A 15,123-nucleotide genomic window follows, 5' to 3' on the forward strand; every position below is an offset into this window, starting at 1 on the left:
CTACCTGTTTGCTGACCTCATTCTGGGTCAATGTGGCCACCCTTCCTTTAGATATAAATTCCTGTTTCTCTCAGGGATTTGTTTGATCTAATACACTCTCCCAGGAGTGTTTTTACAGGATTTGCAGCTGTAGTCAGAATCATAGCCTGGTTTGCTATATTCTCTGAGTGACCCTCATTTTCAACATAGGGTACATGGATCCCAGTAAATCTCATTGGCTTTTACAATAGTTTCCAGTGGCGTAGACATGTTCTACCATTTGACAGCTAAAACAGACATGGTCCTTGGCCTCATGTTTCATCTCAGCACTACACTTTCTATCATAATCAAGGCTCCCAGTATCTCTCTCTCTCTCTCTCTCTCTCTCTCTCTCTCTCAAAGGGGTATTAGTTTCAACGCCAGTATCCTTTCCAATGTGACAACCTGCCTTGTCCCTGACTTTCTGTATTCCTCTAGGGTATGTTCTTATGTGAAGGGAAAAGAGTTTTTGAACTCCTTCAGGATTATTATTTCACAAAGTTTTCCCAAACGGCTTCTGCTCTAAATGCCTGTACCCATTGTCAAAAGCAGGCTATTCAAGTCTGTCGAATTCGAGATATGTCTGCTCAGACCATTTCTTGGGGGAATGCATCTGACTATAAATGATACACACTTAATACAGATATTTTTGCTGCATCATTGTAAACAGCACTCTCCTCCAGGAAGAAAGAACAAATCTCATGAGCATTCCCTAAAAATTTACCCTAAAGTAGTCTGTTAAGCTAATCTCTCAGAAACTAGGAGCAGGAGTTGAATATTTGATCCTTCAAGCCTTTCCTGCCATTCAGTATGATCATGGCTGATCCTTTATCTCAACATCTTATTCCTGCTTTCCCTCCATATCCCTTGATGCCTTTAAAACCTAAAATGGTATTTCTTTCCTGAATATATTAGTGATGTGGCCTTCACAGCCTTCTATGGTAGCAAATTAGACAAGTTGAGCAACTCTAAGTAAAGAAATCTTTCTTCATCTCAGTCCTAAATGGTCTATCCCATATCCTGAGACTATGACTCTGGTTCTAGACTTGTTCACCAGGTAAAAATTCTTCCTGCATCTATTCTGTTTAGCCCTGTTGGAATTTTGTGTATTTCAATCAGGTCCCCTCTCATTCTTCTAAATTTAATGAAATCAGGCCAAACTGAACCAAACCCTCCACATAAACAGTCCTGCCATTCCGACTATCAGGCTAGTGAATCACTGCTGCACCCCCTTTCTGGTCAGTATACCCTCTTTCAGGTACGGGGACCAAAATTGTACACATTATTTCAGGTGCAGTCTTACTGAGACTGTGTATAACTGGTGTAAGACATTCCACTTCTAAACTCTGAATGCTCTTGCAATGAAGTCCATTATCAGTTGTTTTCCAAATTGTTTGATGCACCGGCCTGTATACTTCCAGCGACCTGTGTACAAGGAAACCTAGATCCTTTTTTACATCCACATTTCCCAATATATCACCACGTAAATAATGCACTGCATTTCAATTTTTCACACCGTGTATAACTTCACGTTAACTATGGTATACAGCATGTGCTATGTGTTGACCCCCACACTCAACACGCACTTTTTTTTTGCTTGCTCATGGCTTCGTGTCCGCTATTTGCCATTTCTGTGCATTTTTGGCAGTTCTGTCCCCATTGTAGTTAATAGGAAAACGTTGCATTGAATGTGCTTTGTGTGCACAAATAAGAACATAAAAATAGGAACAGGAGTAGACACAAACTGTCTTTTAAGCCTGCTCCATCATTCAATCCGGCCACAGTTAATCATCAGCTTTAATTCTACTTTCCTGTTCACTCGCCATATTCCATTACCCTGAAAGACCAAAAGTCTATCTTGACCTTTAGTATATTCAACACTGAAGCATCCACAACTCCCTGAAAGAAAGAATTCCTAAGAGTCACAATCTTTTGTTTAAAGGAATTTCTCTTTATCTCAATCCATAACTTGCCTCTTTATTCTGAGACTGTGTCTTTTTTGTTACAGAAACAACCTCTCAGCATCTCCTCTGTCTAGCCCTTTGGTGACTTGAATGATTTAATGCAATCACCTTTAATATTTCTAGGCTCTAGAGAACATAAGCTACAGCGTCCTGTCACTGGACAAGACACTTAGTCCAGGAACCAATTTCGTAAATTTTGATTTCTTAAATATAGACACAAAAATTGCACACCAAATGTATTCCAAATCACAGAAAAGCCTTCCAACTCATGTACTCCAACCCCTTTAAAATAAAGGCCAACTTAGCATTCAGTTAAAAAGGCAAAAGGTAAGTTTCAATCTACCTTGTACAAGTACACCCAAGTCTCTCTGAACAATGTTTACAAGTTTCACAACTTTCAAAAATATTCTGCTTTTCTAATATTACTAGAAAAATGAAAAACCTCACACTTCCTCACATTATACTCCAACTGCCACCTTGCTGCCCACTCACCTAACCTGTCTATGTCTTTCTGCAACCTCTTTGTGCCCTTATACACTGTAAAACATTAGTACCTGAAAGGACAGATGGAGGAAAAGCACTAGGTGGGAGTAAAAATTGGCAATAGGAATCTAAAACACTGACAGCATATGCAATAATTAGTCCTCTTGTCTTCCATGTCGTGAGCTGCTCTTCAGTATAAATAGCGTGAACTAGAGACACTGGCCAAGCTTTGGGATGACTCATGGTTTACGGTCCCTATGAACCATCATCTGGATTTGGGAACCTTTAAAAGGTCCTACTCATGTACCCCATGGCCCCCTCTTCAGTTCCAGAGTTCTCATATCATTCATGACCCTTCCATGTTCACTCAACCAGTCTGTGTAATGTATAGAACCAAAGAACTATGTAATAACATTTACAAGACCTGAAATCCTGAAGAAAATAAGAACACCTATTCAAAGATTTACTTTGAAATAAAATGCTGTTATTACTACCCTTAAATTTTCAGTCAGGAAGAGCCATTCATAGTCTCACTAACAGAAACATGCCCTCACTTCAGACCTCTTAACCTATTGCAAATAATTAAACAAACACTGATAAAACAGAACAAAGAAAAATAACTTATTATAACTGAATTAACTCCAGTGACCAGTATCCCATCACCAAGACTCCCTTTATTGAAATGTGGAGACTTCCCGCTGCTGATCTAGCTCCCTCAGAGCCAGCTCTCAGAGTGAAAAGGATGTCTGACAGTCCGATTCTTATCTGTCAGCCAGACTCCCTGATAGAACTAGAATAACAACCCTGATTGGGGAACTCAGATTCTATGAAGTCCACCTGGCTGACCTTGTTACAAAAACTAGAATAACTTGATAAAAATGTCAATAAATCAAAAGACACACTAGATTTCCATCTGTCTACTGAAGTGATCAATTATTAGCCTTGAAGCTCAGTCACACATTCATAATATGGCCATCTGGAAACCGCATTAAGAGAGATATCTGTCCAGGCATCTGTATCTCCAATGGGTCTATGACCTTCCAACCATCCTGCCTCTGCACTTGTTGTCTCTTTGGCCACCTAGAATCTATTTCCAAGTTTGGTGGGTCTGATTTGATTCCACCCTCATCTGTGTAGAGTAAATGCTCAGTATAATGTGACCCTTCATATTGAGAAGAGTGTGCAGAGTCAGGAAATTTCCCCACACATACTACCAGCCTCAGTAGCAAATGTCCATCTGATTATCCTTTATTGAAGTATCATAACCAATGAAGAATCTCAAATTCAAGTCCTGTACTTGGAAGTAAACTTGATTGTTGTGTCTTTTTATCTTTCTGGTACAGCATAACCAAAGGATTTCAAAACTGCACCTGATCATATCCTTTGAAATCATTCACAAACACCTTTCCCCTGATTAGCAGCAATCATGCACAGTATGCTGGTTTGTCCTTCCCTCTCCCTGTCCAGAACTATTGAGGACATTTAAAACAGCAAAACCAGTGTACCAACTAAGATAAATTAAATCATGTATCATATTATGACAGTTGAAACTGGGACCTCCAGTCTGTGATACTTTGGCCTACATTAAAGAATACATTTTGGGGAATTGGTGTTAGTGGCTGGGTAAAGTAATAGCAAACAGCTTTTTGCTTAATTAAATATTTTGGAAAAGACAACTTTGGGGGAGGTAATAATGAGGCTGTTCTCAGCCAGAGAAAATAAGCATTTCAGTAATTTTCATAATTATCAAATGTAGCATTTATTTTTGCTTATGACTCAATATCCAAAGTCATATTCTGTTGTAACAGGTCCAAACATTACAAAATTAAGTTTGGGTTTTTCTATCAAATAACCTCTTCCACACCACAGCAGCAGCATCTGAGTATTTTGGGAGGCTTCTGTGTATTTCTCCAATTTGTGTAAGTGAGTCCTACAAAAATACAATTGAAAAGAACAAAATTAAGGAAAAACTTCAAGTGATAAAAATCTTTAGAAAACACTTTAGAAACACAATCCAGGTCAGTCAACAACGTAAATACTCGCCCATGCTAAACTCCCCCATTCCCTGAGGCGGACTACATTTCAGGCCAGAATTTGAGCTATGTAATCTTTGCTCTTCCTAGTACTGGCAATGTGCCTCTGGGGTTGTGACAGGCATTGGCAGTAAACAAGTATGGTCACTGCTGGAGCAGGTCTAGCAGCATCTGTAGAGAGAAAACCAGAGTTAACATTTCGAGTCCAATGATCCTCCACAGTGATGTTGGTGGACCAATTCTGTGTGATTCTGTTGCTGCTCGCATTAAGTGAGTGTTTTCTGCTGGATTTGCATTCAATTTGGATGCAGCCTAATTCCTAGGCTTTCTTATTGGCTGAATTTATCTGCTTTGTCAGCAATTTCAATTTAGGTATGGAAAATAACATTTCTCAGTCTTCCTCTCAAATTCCAGTGAAGCAGTAATTTACAAATTTATTAACTTGCACACTGTTGAATCAAAAGTAGCAACTCTCCTGATAGCAATACTGAAATAATAGCGAAGTTCTGCTGACCAAACAATATCTCTTGAACAATATTCAGCTTATGAGCCCTAAATTAGAATTGGCCATGGGGGTATCATTTACAATTATTTGGACAGTTCAAATCCTGCTATTCTTTAACTTGGCTGTCTTTTTGCACGATGCTGATGGTTTACAACGGGCTTTTGTCCAACAGGCAGCCTGCAGGCCAGAACGTCGTCCACCAGAGGGTCCCATTTGGTAGATGAATTGGGTTCCAAATAAAGGCAAGTACTAAACCTGTGGAACATCTGCAAGAGAATGCTCCTCCAATCAAAAGCCACTTCTCTCCTGCATTTGCTGCTGTTTTAGAGTTGGGAAGGCAGGTGGTTGAGAAAGTACGACATAAAATATCATGATAACTGGTGATAAAGTAACAGGCAACAGCCAAATTTTTAAAAGATTCCTTTCTATCGACTGAAGAATAGTAATTCTACAAATTATTGAACTAAGATGATATTTTGATCTTATGATGGAACATCTTAGGGCTAGGGGATGTCATTTTCTCTCCATATGTGGTCCTGGCAAGCGCTGGGATTGTTGAAAAGGAAAATGTTTCTCTTGAAATTCACTTCTGACTTCACAGCAGTGCTAGTAATGCATTCTAACTTGAGGGAGATAAGAGACAATAGAGGTGCCACTGCACAATAGATATATTCTATAGGCTACCAGCTAGTGAGAACAGGTTTGCCAGAGATTACAGAGAGCTGGAAAACTGTAGAGTAGATTCAATGGCAAATTTAATTATTCTAATATATACTTCAATAATAATAGCACAAAGGACAAAGCGGAGAAGAATTTCTGTAGCGTGTTCAGGAGTACTTCCTTAATCAGTACCTTTCCAGCCAAATGAGGAAGATGACTTCCTGGATTTGGGGAGCGAGTTGAGTCAAGTGGATCAAGTGTCAGTCACAAAATATTTAGGGAACATTGATATAAGTATCATAAGATTTAGACTGGTAATTTAAAAGGATGAGGAGCAACCCAGAGTAAAAATACCTAATTGGGAAAAGACCAATATCAATAGACTAAGCAAGAAATTGGTTTGAGTAAACTGGAGTCAAAGACTGGCAGGTAAAGCTGCAATTTAACAATGGGCTGCCTTAAAGAGATGCTGGTTCAGGTACAGTTGATGTACGTTTTCACAAGATAAAAGATCAGACAACAGAAACAAAAGCTTTCTGACTGATGAAAGCAAATAGGACAAATTTAAAAAAGGGTGGGCATCATAAATGTCAGGTTTTTAACACAAGTGAGAATCGGGTTGAATCTAGAAACCTCACAGAGAAGTGAAAAGGGAAATACGAGGCAAAAAGAAAATGAGAATAGACATATCAATGATGACAAGTTAGCAAGGAGGAGGTTGCACTGATTAAGAAGCAAAAATGAGATTAGTACGTGAAGGTCGAGGGCATGATTCAAGGAGTAAATTACATTTGCCTTTACCAGGAAGATGTCAAAATTCGAGTGAAAGAACAGGTAATTAATATACTGGAAGTGATGTAAATTGATAAATAGGAGGTAAAGGAAAAACTGGCTGCATTTAAGTGGTTAAGTCAGCAGAACGGTTGCTGGCAGGTGGGACTAGATTGGGTTGGAATATCTGGTCAGCATGGACGGGTTGGACCAAAAGGTCTGTTTCCGTGCTGTACATCTCTATGACTCTATAACAGGATTGGATGCATCTGTGGGTACTGACAGAAATAAGAGCAGAAGTAATGACCATAATCTTTAAACAACCCTGAGATACAGGGATGGTACTACAGAATGATAGGATTGCCAATGTTATACCTTTCTTCAATGAAAAGGGTGTAAAGATAAACCTAGCAACTGTGCCAGTCAGTTTAACCTTGATGTAGTGGGAGTGCTCAGAAACAACAATCCTGAATAAAATCAACAGTCATTTGGATTATTATGGAAAGACAGCATGAAATTTTGTAAGATAACACAGTGTTGATGTAGTTTTCTGGACACCCAAAAGATTTTTTTTTATAAAAGTGCCATATAATACACTTCTGATCAAAGTTGAAGCCATGGAATTAAAGTGATTAAGGCAGCATGGATTTGGAATTAGCTAAAGAACAGGAAACAGAAAAGTAGTTACTTGTGGACTGCAAGGAGGAATGCAACAGGGTTCACCAAAGGTTGTGCTAGGACCATTGATTTTCTGATTTACATTAAGGACTCAGTCTTGAGTGAAAAAGGCATTTACTTCAAAATTTGAAGATGATGAAACTAAGAAATGTAGTGAATAGTGAGTAGGATTGTGATAGACTTTAAGAGATCATAAACAGGCTTAAAGAGATCATAATTGTGATTAGCGTCAACCTTGAGAACTGCATCCCGTTCCCTGAGACAGAAAGGGGAAATTCAAGCAACTTGAAGCAATGTAGAGATTTTCCATGAAGCTGATCTCTGGAATTTAGAGGTTTGACAGGAGATTGTGAAATGAGTAGACACAAGACTGGTTAAATTAAACAGAGCGAAGAATGGAGTGCAGCATTTTGATTGGAAGATTGAGAGAAGGCAATAAAGCTAAAAGATATAGTTCTAAAGAGGTGCAAGAGCAGGAACACCCAGGATATATATGTGCAAACTTTTGAATTTGGCAGGGAAGCTTGAGAGAGAAGTTAAAAGAGCATATGAGATCCTGGACTTTATGAAGAGACACAAGGCACACAAAAAAGATGTTATAGTAAGCTTTTATAAACCACAAATATTTACAAGAATGGTTCCTACCTATGGACTTGAGTTACATGGATAAATAAGAGAAATTGCAGTTGTTCTCTTTACAACAGGTAAGGTTAAAAGGAGTTTTGATAGAGCTGTTCAAAATGATGAATATAGAGAGAAACTTTTCTCCTGGAGAAGGTAGGACCAAAGGACACAGAGTTTAGGTGACTGGCAAAAGAACCAAAGCAGCCAAGAGGAAGATATTGTTTACTCTGCAAGTAATTATGATTTGAAATGTACTGTTTGAAAATGTGGTGGAAATACAGGAGGCAGTTCAAAAATGACAGAATGAGATGAATAGATTGTATAAATGGCCAATTGAAATTTAGTAGACTGCACATAGGTCAAAACAATACATGAGAAACCATTCTCCTTGATAGTATTTAAAACAGTTCTAGATGAATCTGAAGGGACCTTGGAGACAGTACAGACTCAGCGTCAAGTATGTGTGGAGAAAATTGTGATTAGCGTCAACCTTGAGAACTGCATCCCGTTCCCTGAGACAGAAAGGGAAAATTCAAGCAACTTGAAGCAATGTAGAGATTTTCCATGAAGCTGATCTCTGGAATTTAGAGGTTTGACAGGAGATTGTAGAAGCTTTGGTTTTTCAGTGTGGAAAACATTGGGTAAGATATTGTATTTAGGGTCAGACATCAGAACTGTTTACAAGTTTTGACCCACTCTAGGGAGGAAACGAGTCACAGCCCATAAATTCTGTTCAGCTTTAGTTGTGTCAACATCACAAGCTAACATCTGTATTTTGCCAACATCTATGTGGGTAGTGTTAGCTAAACAAGGGCATGGACAGCTGAGATGGTCATTCTGACACTGAAAACTTTTAAACTGAAATAATCTCCAGCTGGGTTTTGAAGGTTTCAAGCGAAGGGATCTGTGATTATTTCCTTTGACAGGTTATTCAATTGTGGGTTTGTTCTTGGAAGGTTAGATTGTTGATAATCCTCCTTTGAAACAAATGGTCTTTGTAGCTTGTGTAGCTGGCAACCTCATGTTTTGTAATTGCCAGAGGGCACCAGATTTTTGTTCCTCTCAATTCCCACCAGTCTATTCCACATTTTATAAAACACCGTCAGTCCATTTTTTTTTCTCTTCTTTGTGTAGTAATTCTCAAATCTTTGCTCAAGAATGTGACACTGCTGTAGCTCCCAGTGAGACAGATTTGTGTAGAATTGTTTGGATTGATTCAATTGTATTGTTATCTCTCACTATATAATGATCCAATACATGGCTTGAATACTCCAAGACTGGATGAACAAACATTTGGTAAGCTACAACTGATATTTTCATTGCAAAACCAGAAATCTGTTCGCTTTGGATTGGGAAAATATTGCTTGGAGTATGCTTTTTAAGGTGAATCCTCGAGTATGGTTGTGAATATTCCTGCTGAAGAGTTTGATTACAGAACATAAAAATATCTGTTGGTGGATCCTTTTTGTTGGTGGTACACACGACCTAGTTTTTTTTGTACTGAATGCCATCGCCCATTGGCCTGCTTTTTAAGTAACTTCAGGAGATCAGCTTGTCATGAATTGGTATGATCTTGAGGTGTTCCTGATGCTTAAACCACACAAACATCTTCAAAAAGTTTCACTCTGCCTTTCAACTTGTTGAGATGGTCATTTATGTATATCAAGAAGAGTAAAGAGGCCTGACACAGTATCCTATCTAATATCAGGAAATCCTAGGAGAGGATGATATCTCATCACACATCAGTCTGTTTTCTGTTGGCAAGGAAGTACTGCAGCCAATTAAATAATGTTCCATTAATCCCATTGCAGTGAAGTTTAAATAAGATCTTTTCATCAGGAAGTTTGGCAAAGGCTTTTGAGTAACCTGGTATTGCCATGTGTGTAGCTGAATCCTTTTGAGACTAAAGCTGTAACCGACAGTTTGCAAAACCTGTATTCTGGTGCATTTGTACCCCAATAACTGTGCTGACTACCTACCAGTATATTGTGAGTGTCCAAATGCTTCATGAGAGGACAATGAACAATATGTTGATGGAATTTGCAAATGACAAATACGTCACAGATATTAGCTTATCCACTTTCTTCTGGTAAGTAGCTGGCATTTACTGACTCTTGAAAGAGATATGTCAAAATTGGAGCCAATCATCAGCTGTTAATTTTAAAATCTGAAAATGGATTTCATCTGGGAAGCTTTAATTGGATTTATTTCTTGCAATACTTTCAAAACACTCTCCCTTCTTATAATGAAGTTTAGTATGTCTGCTAAGTGGTTAACACCTAAGCTGAGTGTGTATCCTAAATCATTTTTGGTAAATATAATGGAAAACTCATCACCTGTGCTTCTGCTTTACTTTAAATTCACACAGAATTCTATTTCCAATTCTGATATTTGAAATGTTTACTTTGTCTTATTTTGATTTCTGTAATGAATTAACCAGAAGCAGGATGGAAGGCAGGTTTGGCAGGCAATTAGCAGTGGAGTAGAATTGAGGTGACACACTTACAGAGCAATTTAACTGAACTCGTCTAAGTGGGCATGATGACAAGGGAGCTGGGAGAATCGGGATGGAATACTATCAGCCAATGCATTGACAGTTTTGCATTCTGAACATCAATTAAGGACTTTTGAAGGAGGTCAAGTGGGTTGTGTCGCTCATCTTTTTTTCACATTTGCTTCTTTCTTGTCACTGGTTTGCTCTTGTTGAATTTGGCTTAGTGTCTTTTATCTTGCTGGTCACAGTTTATACTCAGTCACATGAAAGATTTATTTTAAGATAAAGCATGTAATCTCACAAGACTCTTACTGCTTATTGGGTTCTACGAAAGTGAGTCTGGGAAACCCAGTGGAATATTTTACTAGTTGCCTCATGACTTCTTCCCTTTTAAGGAAGTTAAGGTCAAGACATGCATCCAAGCTGACAAGTGAGGATTGGTGATTGTGAGTTAGTGTAACTAAAAGCATACCTAGACTCTTGACAGTTATTTCCCTGCACCACATTTATTTAATTCCTGTGAGATATAATTTCTCATTTCTCAGCTGTGGTATTTTGTCTAATAGGACAGTGACATGGCCACTTGTATAATACTTAATATTAACACGATGTTCATTGACATAAGACCATAAGACATAGGAGCAGAAACTGGGCATTTGGCCCATCAAGTCTGTTCCACCATTCAATCATGGCTGATAAGTTTTTCAAACCCATTTTCCCACTTTCTCCCTGTAATATTTGATCACCTTGGCAATCTTTGTTTCAAATACACTCAATGACCTGGTCTCTACAGCCTTCTGTGGCAATGCATTCCATAGATTCACCACTCTCTGGCTAAAGAGGTTTCTCTTATCTCCATCCTTTACTCTAAGGCTGTCGCGCCTGTCTTGCCAATGGAAACATCTTCCCAACATCCACCCTGTCCAGGCCATTCAGTATTCTGTAAGTTTCAATTAGATCCCTCCTCATCCTTCTAAAACTCTATCAAATATAGTCCCAGAGTCCTCAAACTTCAGAAAATTCTCAGGCCCTCCCAATTCTACAGCCACAGTACAAATTAATTCACTGGCCTTTTTACTGTCCCTTACCATTGTGTCTTGAGGTGCTTATTTTTGATGGCACTCATCTTGAGAGATAAGAACTAACTTTTACACTCCCCTGCCTTTCACCTCTGGTCTTTGCACCATTATTATGAAGTTATCCCCTTTACCCTAGGGATATCTAACTTCACTTCTCAAGGCTTCTCTTGCTCTTTCCAGAGCTTCTTTTCCTCCTCTATTTTCCGAGTCTCACATTTGGTGAAGGTTTGTTTTTTGAGTGCTGAACCTACCCTGTTACTGCTTCCATACCTGCTATATTCGCTCCCTGTCCATTATTGCATTTCAGCTACTGATTACTATTTTAAGAACAAACAATCACTTTTCTTAAAGTGTCTGATTTTCTTTGCTTCAAATTATCCTCTCTTTTGAAATTCCTTCCCAGGGTAGAGATTCCTGCATGAAATTTGAAATCACAATATTGCTTTTGTGGTATTTTCCCTAATTGTCACTGCAAACTCCATATGGTGTCTGCCACCTCTCCCAGTATGTAGCACAGGATTGTTTGAGGTGGCTCATTATCACCAATCGTCTTTTGTTCATATTGTCTCGAGTCTGTCTCAGGATCAGTGGTAAAGGTTAAACCACTAAACCTAAACAAAAGAGGCACTTGTCTTAGTTAATAAGATGATTGATCATATAATAAGTATCAGCACATTAAATTACAAGACAGCATAATTACTAAGAATTCTAGAGAGGTATACAGAATCCATCTATTCCCTAAGAAGGCTAATGTAGAACTCCCTGACTCCTCCCAGAGACAATGTGACATCATCAAATTGGGTGGAATTTATGCAACTTGACCATTAGCTTATTCAGAATACTTACTTTATGCAACATTGTCAGCAGAATCATGAGAAGCATGGATAGGGTGTACAAAGTTAAAAATCACACAACACTAGGTTATAGTCCAACAGGTTTAATTGGAAGCACTAGCTTTCGGTTGTAGCACAACCACCTGATGAAGGAGCGTCGCTCCAAAAGCTAGTGTTTCCAATTAAACCTGTTGCACTATAACCTGGTGTTGTGTGATTTTTAACTTTGTACACTCCAGACCAACATCGGCATCTCCAAATCCTGGATAGGGTGAATAGCCAAAGTCTTTTTCCCATAGTAGGGGAATCCAAAACTAGGTTTAAAAGGGACCTAAGGGGCAACTTTTTCATACATAAGGTAGTGCATGAATGGAATGAGTTGCCAGAGGAAATGGGGAAGGCTGGTACAATTGCAACATGTATAGGAATGTTTAGAGGGATAGTTAGAGGTTAATGACCGGGTAACCCCGTCAGATACAGCTTCTTAATTAAATGAGCTGCTTCATCCCAGCTTTAAAGTTACTCTAATACTTGTAGTTAATGTTAGGACAGCTATAAAAGTCTAGTTCCAGTTGGAGAGGATGTTGGTAAGACCACATCTGGAGTACTGTGAACAGTTTTGGTCTCTTTACTTAAAAAAGGGTATAATTGTACGCGCAGCAGTTCAGAGAAAGTTCAGTAGACTGACTCCTGAGATGAAGGAGCAATGATTGGACAGATTGGGCCTGTATCCATCGAAGTTTAGAAGAATGAAAGCTAAGGTTATTGAAATATGTAAGACCCCAATGGAACTTTACAAAGTTGATGCTGAGTGAATGCATCCCCGAATTAAACAGAGTACAACAACAGCACATAATTTAAAAATAAGGATCTTCCCTTTTAAGATGGAGATGAGGGGAATACTTTTCTCTCAGTGTGATTTGTCTGTGGAACTCTCTTCCACACAGAGCAGTGGAGGCAGGTTTATTGAATATTTTTAATGCTACGTTAACAAGATTCAGGATTAACAAGGGAGTCATGGTGTATACAGTGTAGGCTGGGAAATAAAATTGAGATAACAGACAGATCAACCTCTATCTTATTAAATGGCAAAATAGATTCAAGGGACAGGAGGTTACAATGGAAATCACTGGGTTGGCTCTGCATGACCAAGCTAATATGGAGAGTTGGGAAAACCTGGAGGACAGGGTAAAATGATACTAAGTCTTGCAGGTAAAGCAGATGGAGAGAATGTCTTCCACTCAATCTGACAGAATTTCAAACATCATGAAAATAAAGCAACAAACCTTAGTATAAATGTGCTCCTCTATTTTATCTTGGAGTAACATTTCTTCCAATTGTATTCTCTTGACACGGAGGAAGTTGTGCTCTGCCAGCTTACTGAGTTTCTTGACACAGGCAGTACACCTGGAAGGTTGATGCATGCTGGTTTCCATGACCTAAAAAATGGCAGCAATGAGCCCAAAGCAAGACATCTTTGTCCATTATCTTCTCAATATGCTGACTCTTACTGGGTCACCGCTGCACAAGCACTAAAAGCCTTCTAGCCCCTCACAAAAGTAACCTTTATTCAGTGTATAAAGACCATTGTTAAACAATTCAACCACAGATGGTGTTAGCTAAAGTGAGATTGGCTGTTTTTGACATCAAGACAGCATAGGCCAACTATGGCATCAATTGGCTGTAGCCAAACTAGAATCAATGGGAATCGGGAAATATAATCAGGAAGGGGTGGGGACATTACTGGTTGCAGTTATATCTAAAACAAAGGAATATGGTTGTGGTTGTTGGAGCTCAATCATCTGAGCTCTAGGAATTTAATGCAGGAGTTCCTTAGGACAGTGTCTTAGGCCCAACTAACTTCAGTTGCTTCATCAATGACTTTTTGTCCATCACAAGCTTGGAAATGTGTGTTTTGTTTGTTAGAAACTGAAGTGATCCACATTTACTTGCAGCAAGACTGGACAACAACTAGGCTTGGGCTGAAAAGTAGCAAGTAACATTTGGGCCACACAAATGCCAGGCAACGACCATCCAAAACAATAGAGAATCTAACAATGTCTCATTGATAATCAATGGCATTACTATAGCTAAAATCCCATTCTTACTGTTCTTAGTTTACCATTGACCAGAAACTGAACTGTAGCAATGATACAAGTACCTCAACTTCAAGAACAGGTCAGAAATGTGGAATATAGCACTGAATAACCCATTTCCTGCCTCCCCAAAGCCTGTCCACAAGGCATAATCAAAAGTGTGGTGCGATGCTGGAAAAGCACAGCAGGTCAGGCAGTATCCAAGGAACAGGAGAATCGACAAAGCCCTTCGTTAGGAATGAGGCTGTGAACCAAGGGCGTAGTGAGATAAATGAGAGAGGGTGGGGCTGGGGAGAAGATATCTGAGAGTGCGATAGGTAGATGGAGGTTGGGATAATGGTGATAGGTAGGAGAGGAGGGTGGAGTGGATAGCTGGGAAGGAGGATGCATAGGTAGGACAGGTCATGATGGTGGTGCCGAGTTGGAAGGTTGGAACTGGGATAAGGTGTGGGGAGGGGAAATGAGGAAACTGGTGAAGTCCACATTGATGCCGTAGGGTTGGAGGGTCCCAAAGCAGAAGATGAGGCTTTCATCCTCCAGGCATTGGGTGATAAGGGAGTGAAGATGGAGGAGGCCCAGAATCTGCATGTCCTTGGCGGAGCGGGAGGGGCAATTGAAATATTCAGCCATGGGGCGATGGGGTTGATTGGTGTGGGTGTCCTGGAGATGTTCTCTGAAGTGCTCTGCGAGTAGACGTCCTGTCTCCCCAATGTAGAGGAGACCATATTGGGAGCAACAGATACAGTAAATGACATGAGTGGAAGTGCAGGTAAAACTTTGATGGATGTGGAAGGTTCCACTTCCTAGATGAGTGCAAGCTCCAACTACTCTCAAGGTCTAGGTCAAAGCATCACTTGACTGTTACTCCTTTTCACACCATCATTA

At 39.4% G+C, this 15,123-nt stretch overlaps 1 protein-coding gene across 1 annotated transcript in view; it reads right to left on the minus strand.

Annotated features, from left to right (window-relative positions):
• Positions 1–4,223: 4,223 nt before the first annotated feature.
• LOC140495946 (uncharacterized protein C8orf48-like) overlaps positions 4,224–15,123 on the minus strand; it is a 91,771-nt gene continuing 80,871 nt past the window's right edge. Inside the window, exons 5-6 of the mRNA XM_072595270.1 lie at positions 13,429–13,581; positions 4,224–4,395 (exon numbers count right to left, since the gene is read on the minus strand). Of these exons, the coding sequence (XP_072451371.1) occupies positions 4,291–4,395; positions 13,429–13,581 (258 nt within the window). The 3' untranslated portion in view covers positions 4,224–4,290. The remainder of the gene's footprint in view (positions 4,396–13,428; positions 13,582–15,123) is intronic.

The sequence above is a fragment of the Chiloscyllium punctatum genome, chromosome 25 (genome assembly GCF_047496795.1).
Source record: "Chiloscyllium punctatum isolate Juve2018m chromosome 25, sChiPun1.3, whole genome shotgun sequence".
Lineage (NCBI taxonomy): Eukaryota > Metazoa > Chordata > Chondrichthyes > Orectolobiformes > Hemiscylliidae > Chiloscyllium > Chiloscyllium punctatum.